Raw genomic sequence first — 9,759 nt, 5'->3', positions numbered from 1 at the left:
CCAGTATTGCAGAATATCAGGGCAGATGAATGTAAATGGGCGCAGTCCGGCTGACATTAAATGATTGCTAAACCGTGAACATGGCTACTTTGTGAAATGATCATGAATTTATAACATGGTTCTTTTGTTACCCGTGCAGCCATACTGTGATTCAGGTGGAGCATGTTTGCTAAAAGTGCTTCAAAGTACAAGCGGCAGTCCTTCCAAGTTTCAAGTAGATGAAATCGTACGGCGACTGTTGTCCACACACCATTAACTAATCCATCGATATTTATAGTCACATGACACCTGCAAATTGACCCCAGGAACACTGCTCGGGTTTGTTGGTAAAGTGGTACTTTGTTGTACTCTTGACCATTGCAGCCCAATGCTGTGTTTGCACATTTGATGGGAAATAAGTGTACAGTTGAACTTTGATCCTCTCTTTGCTCTGACCGACGTGGCGTGTGTGAATTCTCAGACAACGCTATCAGATTGCGCAAATTATACTGCATTTGGTATTGTGAGGTTCTCACGGGAGTTCCAAGTGTCTCGATAAGTTGGGGGGAAAAAAATTAATTATTCAAAAAAATACAGAAAAAGATTAGTCCAAAAAAACAAAGACAAATCTGAAAAATAAGAGAAAAAATATTTGTTAAAAAGAGAAAAAATGTGAAAAACTAAAAATATGAGTCAGTATAAATACTGCAAATTACTCTGAAAAGGGAGTTATTTTTTAAGTGAATGCAACACGCTACTGGCTATCTGGCCCAATGGTTAAGATCATCGCCTGCGACTGTGGGGGGCTTAGTTCGAAGACCCCCCCATCGGACTCACGGCTGTGGCGTCCTTGAGCAAGACACCGATAACCCGAAAGGCTCCCCTGGCGCTTCAGCTGCCCCCTGCTCCAGTGTGTTCCAGTAACAAATGTGCGCGTTCACTGTGATGGCTAAAACGCAGAGAACACATTTCGTGTGCATGCGTGCATGTTCATGACAATAAAGGCGATTCTTCTTCTTCAAAGGTCAGCACAAGCTGGTACGGTAAAACAGTTCACAAAATAAACAGTAGAGGGAGTTCTACAAACGTGTATCACCTAACGAGACATTTAACCGGAAGTTGTCGCGTTCATGACTTTCACGCAAAGCTTACTTATACTGCTTTTTTTGTTTTGTTTGTTTTAATCTAACGTAAACAAAATTAATGAGAAATACATCTCCATATTAGTTTGATTGAATAGGACGTCACGAAATACGTGACTAACGCCCATCTAATAAAAGTCCATTCTAATCCTGAACGGCTCACAGTTTAGTACCTGGAAGATGGAGCAGAGTGGGACCTCAGTTTAAAATTGCCTACGAAGCTATGACGCAACATCGTGTCTTATTATTGTGATGAGCAGCAGCGGCGGAGTCGTCATCATCGGCCAATTTCTTCTTCCTTCGACTCGAAAATGTCGCCAACGAGATCCCGTCTGCGCTAATCATGTGTGCGCTAGCATGCTGCACGCTAGCAAGTGGAGTTAGCAGCAGCAGCGGCGACTCGCCGGGTGAACTTCAGCCGCGGAGTGGAAGCGCTCCATCGAAGGTAGGGAAATGCTTCTTTTATATATTAACATTGATAACGGCATCGCCTTTTTTTTTCTCTCTCCAGTGATTTCGTTACCGTGTAATCGCAGAAAACAAAAACAAAAAACAAAACAAAAACAAGCCCCCCAAAAAATCACTTTCCTCCGTTTTGGCTCGCTAATTGCGTCTCCCAACGCCCTACGAAAGAAAACTTTCTTATTGGTTTCTGCAAGGCAACGAAGTACAAAGTAGTACAGGTGGTAAACTTCGCTGTTGCCACGTTAAACGAATGCGCAGCGTCGACTGCGCCGGCAACCTTCATTGGGAACTTGTCACCTTACAATAGCGACGCTTGCGTCGTACACCGATGCATGTTGGGAAACCAAAAAAAATACATTTGGTTTGCATAGGAGATGATTCATCTTGAACAGGACATTTTACAGTATGATCATGAACATGAGTTGTGTCACAAAGCTTACAGGGCTGCTCTCCTAAAGGATACATTTGAAAAGCCGAGCTACAAAACTGCAAGTTTTCCCCCACTGGGGGTCGAACGCACTTTCCCAGCCTTCTCTGATTCTTCTGGGATGCTCCGCAGCTGTCGCTCTGTCTCTCGCGCACTGAACGAAGTCGAATCTCGTTGCCGTCTGGCCCACGCCCGAGGACGAAACTTGGAGTTTGCTTTTGAGATACTCTGTGTGCTTTGTGAGACCAGTCCTACAACTTTTCTGATACACCTCATACAAAAAAAAAAAAAAACACATTGCCAACAAATTGCATCTGCTTGACAATCAGTAAAAAAATAAAATAAGAATGCAACTATGTTTCATTGGCTAATTTAATGAAAAGGTTTATTTAAGCTTTCTTAATGAACCACGCTGATGAGACCTATCCCTTGCCGTGATGGTGGAAAATGTCGCTCAGAAAGGGGGGGGGGGGGGAAGAACCAAAAAACGGTTTCTAAAACAACTACAATTCGGTGGACCCAAATGACCTCAATGGCCAATAGTGAAAGCGAAAGCAGTTCTGCTCACGATACAAGGACAACTGAAATGATTGGGACTGAAAAAGTGTCAGTGAGGCTGTTGAGGGAAACGATGGAAAAAAAATGCTCTTCTAATAAATATTCAACTCAAATTTGAAGAATTCCAAAAAGTGATTTTGATTTCACATGTAATATTCACATTTCTTGAGATGGTTTGTTAGCTAGAAGTTATAATCATCAGCATTGTAAAAAAAAAAAAAAAACACAAACCAAAAAAACCCGAAATATTTCATTCACTCTTGTGTGTTGCGAATCTAAACTGTATAACAGGAGTTTCACTTTGTAAACGGAACGACTAAAATCAATGACATTTTCAAATTGATCTGTATTATGTTGCCTGACAGGAAAAGAAGCTCTTCTGACAATTTTGGACACAATGGCACCTCATGCTGTGGTTCAGGCTGTCATCGACCTTTCTGCTGGAGCTATCGGTAACCCGACTTTTCAGTTTTAAACCGTGTGCTCACTTGCATGTTAAAGTGAGCAAACATCGATAAGATTTGAAAGTGCGGCCAAATGGCCGGAGACATCTGTCTGGCTCGCTTTTTTTCCGGCTCATTTGCCGCTGCTGTGTACTCGGCTCTCTTATTGCCCTTCTCTGAGTCTTAAAAGTAATACACAAGGGACAAAAGTACACAAGGGACAAAAGTACATGTCAGTAATGAATTATTCAGGGGATGGGCTTTACCCGTATACCACTACGACCAGTTGGACTGTATCGTAAGTGTGATTGAACAAAAGAAAGACGTAATAAGCACGTTCGTTCAGGCTAAGAGTTTCTAAGGCCCCACAAGTGACCGCGGTGTCACATTGTCTCCCCCTAGGGGGCGTTGCGTGTGTCTTCAGTGGACAACCTCTGGACACCGCCAAGGTCAAGATGCAGACCTTCCCCACACTCTACAGGGGCTTCGTCCACTGCATCACGTCTACCTACAAACAAGTCGGTATTCGGGGCCTCTACCAGGGAACGTCGCCGGCTCTGATGGCCAACGTCGCCGAGAACTCCGTGCTCTTCATGAGCTACGGCTTCTGCCAGGAGGTCATCCGCTTCACGGCGGGACTGCACACCGATGCCGTGCTGAGGTAGGAGGACGTGAACCTTGAGCTTCTCCGTCTTTAGCTGGGAGTACACATGCAAGAGCCGCCTCTGCTCATTAGTGACATGCAGAAAGCGTGTGCCGGCTCAGTGGCGTCCATCTTCTCTTCGCTGGTTCTCTGCCCGACCGAGCTGGTCAAGTGTCGTCTGCAAGCCATGTACGAAATGGAGGCCACGGGCAAGATTGCGAGGAGTCAGAAGTAAGTGGTTGGAACATGTTTTCTAGCTTTAATTGAGCATAAAAATCCAGCAAGCACTACACTACAGTGCAATAGAGGACACTCGACGATAAGACGACAATAAAGAATTATTCTGTGTGACGAAGACTACAGACCCATAATGTGTCCTCTATTGACACCAAGAAGATGGAACACGTTCGCTGCCATTTTTGTATTGTCTGTCTACATGTGCTGCTTCGAGCGTTAAAACACCGCCACAGAAATGCTATTCGTTAGCCCGTCTGTAGTGTTTCCGCGTTACGTGTTAGCATTTGGCTAGCAGACGCAAAGGTATGCGGTCGTTTGAAAACACACGGAGCAGGAAACACAAGCGACGTTCGGGTTTCATGGTCCAAACGGTAACAGTGGTCGAGTCAACTCAACTACGTGTGCTAGGAACGGGTTTTCTGATCCCTACCGGCGTGTCCTCTCCCTGAAGCTCGGTGTGGTCTGTGGTCAAGTCCATCATGAAGAACGACGGTCCGCAGGGCTTCTTCCAGGGCCTGACCACAACCGTCGCCAGAGAGGTCCCCGGCTACTTCTGCTTCTTCGGCGCCTACGAGCTGTGCCGCAGCGCCTTCGCGGAATACATGAAGTGTGAAAAAGACGACATAGGTGAGCGCGCCGCCGCAATGCGTTCTGGGAAATCGTCGGCAGTTGCTGAGCTGTTTGTGTCTTACTTGGTATGCGGCGTAGGCGTGGCTCCGATTGTTTTCAGCGGAGGTTTCGGAGGGGCGTGTCTGTGGCTGGTGGTCTACCCCATGGACTGCGTCAAGTCTCGGATCCAGGTCATGTCCATGACGTCCAAACAGGGCGGCTTTTTCAAAACCTTTATGACCATTGCACGCACCGAAGGTAGCAAATCTAACCCTAACCCATCTAATCAAGTCTTTTTGTAATTATTTTTTTTCCATCTTTGCGGTTTGAAATCATCTTTGTCCCTTCTGTTTGATTTCTTGCTTGCAGGCGTCAGAGCGCTCTACTCCGGTCTCACTCCCACCATGGTGCGCACCTTTCCTGCTAACGGAGCACTTTTCCTGGGCTACGAGGCCAGCCGCAAGGTCATGATGAAGCAGTTTGACAGCTGAATTGCCCGTTTTTCCACAAGTGAGGAAGGGGCAGCGGTCTGGATGCATTCGGGCCACAGAAGCTCACCCACACTCCCATTGATGCTCATGTGAGGATGCTCGTGATTGTTTTGTTGGCTTTTGCTCAAGTTCGTCTCCATTTCCTTTAAACATATTTGAAGTGATGATGATGCATTTTTAGAGCTAACAATCGTTAGTAGCCTGCAGTATTTCTGAGAGACCGCTATTCTACGTGGAATTGTCCACATTTCGTTGTTGCCTACCTCAGTGTGGTGAAATGCACAAAAATATCTCGGATTTTAAGTTTTTTCCGAGCCTCTAATGTGTGCGGGCACATCAAGTAGAAAAAAGGAAAACTACTTTTGAATGCACGACTATTTTCGAGCCTTGAAACAGACCAATTGTGTTCACTGGTCTAATAATGCCACTCCTGAGTTTATCTAACTTTTTAGTATTTCGAAATAAAATGTATGAGTCACATGTTTTTAAAAATGGTGTGATATCCTAGTTTTTCAATTTTCTGCTTTTTGAGTATTTCCAAACTGACTGGCTGATGTCTTGAATTTCAATAACTGGGTGTGTTCTGACAAAGCGAATTGATTTCAACTGAATCAAACACACCCAATTCTGCTAACTAATTATTTGCCTTTTGTCTCAACTCGACCTCTCCTTTGGTGAAATTCCCACAAATGTACGGCATTTGCCTTTTTAATCTCCACATTTTGCCTTTACTTGTGTGTGTGCGCGCGTGTGTGTGTGTGTGTGTGTGTGTGTGTGTGTGTGTGTGTGTGTGTATGTGTGTATATATATATATATTTTTTTTTAGGTCTGCTAATGTGTGATTTGCACTCCCTGTGCAGGGTTGTTCCACTGTTTTGCAGTTCACCAATAATCTCAGTCATATCCATGGTAATAGAAATGTGTTTTATTAAGAAAACGCCAACCATTGAACTCTAAACATCGTGGTATATTTAACAACCTTGATATTGTAGTTCTAAAATCCATATTAAAGTTTTCACTGAATCAGCTTATTTTCCTGTGTTTCATTTTAGCATCAACAGATTTGTACTGTAAAGTATAATTCATATTGCAGTTATGGGAAATAGAATGCTGAGTGTATATATTATATATTCTTATAATGAATGTGTGGCATTGAACGTTGTACTTGATTTTTAGAAGATTATAGGGAATTTTGGATTCATCTTCAAATTTTATCGGAGAACCATTTTCTGACATGTGTAAATTCAGCAAGACATTTAGTGAAATGTACGTAAGACAAATGTGTGAATTTGAAACGGTTTAAAGCGCGTGTAACGCGGCAGCAGGGGTCGCTCGGCAGCTCGGATGTCGCCACACTGCAGCTGCGAAGCAAAAGACATTTCGCAACATATTTGGCATACTAAGGTCAAGGTAGTAGAAGCAAAGCACGTCATCTGCGAGTGTTGCATTCCAACCTGTCCGCGTCGGGATTCAGATGACGCTTTTGCCGCCGCAGGTTCCGCACAGGCAGCCGAAGAGGCCGTTGATCATCTGGATGGCGCACAGAACCGCTTGCAGGCAGCTACAGGCCAACAGGGTGCCAAACAAGCCAATGTTGAACTGAACAATTTTCTTCGGCTCGGTGCACGTCCCCCACCACGTGTCGTCAGTCAGGTAACTCGGGTCACTGGGCACAAAGGAGTGTTTTTTTTTATTTTTTTTTTTTTATAGTGGTCCGTCCGCCTCGCAGTTCTGGGTTCGAATCTCGGCTTTGGCCTTCCTTGGTGGAGTTTCCATCGTCTCCCTCTGCTCCACTTCCTCCCACATTCCCACAACGTGCAAGTTAGGTTCACTCAAGACTAAATTGTCCATAGTGCTAAATGCTTGTTTGTCTATAGAGAGCATATTTGCGCATAGTGACCCGTCCAGGGTGTATTCTGCCTCACTGGTGACTCCAATGACGACGAGCACTATAGAAAATAAATGAATGGCTGGATTGAAAAAGTCCCAAACTCTTAGGACAGCATTAGATTTGCTATTTTTGGCATTGTTATAATCATATACAGGGTGTCCCTAAAGTCTGGACACATAGGCAAAAATGTATATTTTTCCAAATGTTTTATTTATTTTCAAATAGGAATATGAAAATAATAAATATTTAATTACTGTGGAGCAATTTTTTGACTACAGTATGTCGACATGACTTGAATTATTATTATTTTTTTTTATCACAACAAGACAGCTCAAGATAAATGTCATAAATCATGTGATTTCCACCCGTAAAATTAAAGTTCACCAGAAAGTTACCTGTCTTTAAAAGGCGTGCTCCATATCACGATGGCTTTACAAAGGGGCCCGTTCTTCAAAGCGAGCGCGGCCACGCTCAAACTGTACAAAGCGCCGGTCACTCCCACCGCAGCAAATGCGATTGATAAGAACATCTGAGGAGGTGAAAACGGAAACCGAGTTCAGGAAGATGTCGTGCGGAGTCCGAGGTGGACAGAACGCCGCTGTCGCAGCTATTGACGGGTGACGTCACAAATCTGTTCAGCCCTCACACGTTCTTGCCATTCTCGCCTGCATTTGTTTCACCCAGTCACGAGCTCTCAGTTTGCCACAATCCTCCAAAAGTATTCAAACAGTCAAAATAAATCCAACAAAAGCAATCTGAGACAAGAGATGAAGGTTTTCAGGTATTTACATCTGAATCTGAGACAGAATTTAAAGGATTAGAAGCATTATTTATAACAAACTACTTTTAAAAAAAAAAAAAAAAAAAAAATTTTTTTTTTAGCAAACTCATTGGAACACTTGAATTTAAGAGATGAAACCGAATGAGACTTGAGATGGAAATCCTTTGCTTTCAGTCGCTGCATCGAGCCCGCGACCCATCGACATGGGCAAAGTTTTACATTTTTCGGTCATGTTGCTGTTTGCTTTCAGGCGCTACTCCCTTCAGTCTCCTCTTCGGCAGGTAAAATGCTTGCTGGCGTCTCTGCAATCCGACTTGTAAAACCTTCCACTTCTTTGCTTCAATCCACTCCTTTGTTGTTTTGGGTCATTATCTTGCTGGATCTTGTTGCTTTTCTTCTTTCAATTGGTTTCTGTAGACTCGAGAGTGAATTTGCTTGTTGTAATCAAGTGTTACGTCCATGAAGATCAACGAGGTTGTCCCAGAAGAAGCCACGTGAGCCCAAACCACGAGATTTACAGTAGCTCCACTGAGTTTCGCAGAGGAGGTTTCATCTCCGGGATCATAGAGCAGACTCCAGTATTTCTCTTTCCCACCTTACGCTTCCTTCACTCTGGTAAAGGTTCATCTATTGATTGATTTTGAATGCATACAAACAACATTATTTTGAAGCCATATTTCTTTACACCTGACAGAATTTACTTAACTCTACGATTCATGATAACGGGTCAACGGACAAAATGCAGTGACTAGTTCATCTTGGGTGGAATAATCGGACTCGCTCACCCCACAGCGATTTCCACAGCACCCTTGTTTTCCAGTCAAGTGGATATAAAGTGCTGGCAGCAACACCTGAGAGGGATTGACACAAAAATTCATTGCATGTGTCGATATGGACTGATGGAAATATGGTGGAGACTATCTCAAAGGTCAATCGAATCCAGTTTGTACCCGCAACATTCAATACGATGTAATGAGCTTCAAAACAAAAATAAAAATAAATAAACAGCCGCTGTATCAAGAATTCCACCTTGACAGTGATCCTCAGTTTGGATTGTCTCCGTCAGAGAAGTCATAATTTGACAACGTTAACAAACAATGAGCGATACTTAATTGGTGCCTCTGTGGAAATATGAATAAGCAGCAGCTATAGACAGTAACTAAAACATTTGCAACACCTCTCAGGAGGATACAATGCAGTTTGACACTACGCCAAACCAAAACCCGAATAATAAGCATAGTGTAAAATGAATTATATTGTATTTCATATCGTCTTACAATGTAATCAAAATGGAACATGATTATCAATGTTTCAGCTTTCACTTCACATTTTTGTAAAGGCGCGCGCAAAAACAAAGGAATGTGCAGTAGCCGGTCCGTCGCGCCTTCCCGAGACACGTTGCGGACAACTCACCATTACTCCCCCGCCGATGAGTCCTCCCATATATTTCACCTCTTCAGTAAGATGTCCATCTTTTGCATACTTGATTTCCCCATTGGGAAAGAACAACACTATGTTACAGATGATGGATATGAGCGCTAATGGGTACAAAGTCACAGCAATGCAACGCGAACATGTCCCAGTGCACATGTTGTCAAAGGAAAATTGCTGCTGTTGGGGGCGGGGGGGGGGTGGGGTGGAGAAGAAAAAGAAGAGAATTCCTGTTCAGGACCTTTTGGCGGCTCCTTCCTATTTCAACCCTCTCTGTTGAGGACACTGACCCTAACGCAGCAAAAGCATGCGTGCTTGTACGTGCGCTCTGTGCGTGATGTTAGGGTGTGGGGAGGTGGAATGACAAGCAGATACCACGGACAAACAAAATCTGGGATAGGCAAGCAGAAGTCAATGGGACTCATTGCAACAGAGGCAATCCTTGTTTTATTGAGCGCGCATGCACATTACATGAGGCAACCATTCACTTCGCCCGACTATAGAACATGCCAATAGGTCGAGAGGAAGTTCAGGCAGGTTAGTCATTGTGTCATATCATCTCATCTCATATCGTAGTGGCACCAAAGCATCGCGGTGAGAACAACAGACATCAATTCTGTTGATTGTGCTCGTGGACATTGTGACCGCAGATTCAAATGTAG

General features: G+C 43.9%; 2 protein-coding genes across 3 annotated transcripts; one reads left to right on the top strand and one right to left on the bottom strand.

Annotated features, from left to right (window-relative positions):
- The first annotated feature begins 1,092 nt into the window (after positions 1-1,092).
- On the top strand, positions 1,093-6,235 carry slc25a15b (solute carrier family 25 member 15b). Of its 2 annotated transcripts, none has more exons than XM_061702774.1 (7): positions 1,093-1,566; positions 2,937-3,023; positions 3,417-3,675; positions 3,751-3,888; positions 4,346-4,521; positions 4,603-4,694; positions 4,873-6,235. In XM_061702774.1, exons 2-7 carry the CDS (start codon positions 2,969-2,971, stop codon positions 4,972-4,974), a joined length of 822 nt encoding a protein of 273 aa, XP_061558758.1. In that variant the 5' UTR covers positions 1,093-1,566; positions 2,937-2,968; the 3' UTR covers positions 4,975-6,235. The 2 variants fall into 2 exon arrangements, with proteins under 2 accessions (XP_061558758.1, XP_061558757.1); XM_061702773.1 differs by having other exon boundaries at positions 4,603-4,761; positions 4,873-6,232.
- On the bottom strand, positions 5,902-9,488 carry tm4sf21a (transmembrane 4 L six family member 21a). The gene is made up of 5 exons (XM_061702775.1): positions 9,080-9,488; positions 8,452-8,517; positions 7,281-7,414; positions 6,449-6,660; positions 5,902-6,355 (listed from the first exon to the last, which is right to left on the bottom strand). Exons 1-4 carry the CDS (start codon positions 9,254-9,256, stop codon positions 6,465-6,467), a joined length of 573 nt encoding a protein of 190 aa, XP_061558759.1. The 5' UTR covers positions 9,257-9,488; the 3' UTR covers positions 5,902-6,355; positions 6,449-6,464.
- Between the last annotated feature and the right edge of the window lie 271 nt (positions 9,489-9,759).

The sequence above is a fragment of the Phycodurus eques genome, chromosome 17, assembly GCF_024500275.1.
Source record: "Phycodurus eques isolate BA_2022a chromosome 17, UOR_Pequ_1.1, whole genome shotgun sequence".
NCBI classification, from domain to species: Eukaryota; Metazoa; Chordata; class Actinopteri; order Syngnathiformes; family Syngnathidae; genus Phycodurus; species Phycodurus eques.
The sequence above is the reverse complement of the archived record's forward strand: the minus strand, read 5'-3'. Positions and strand labels throughout refer to the sequence as shown.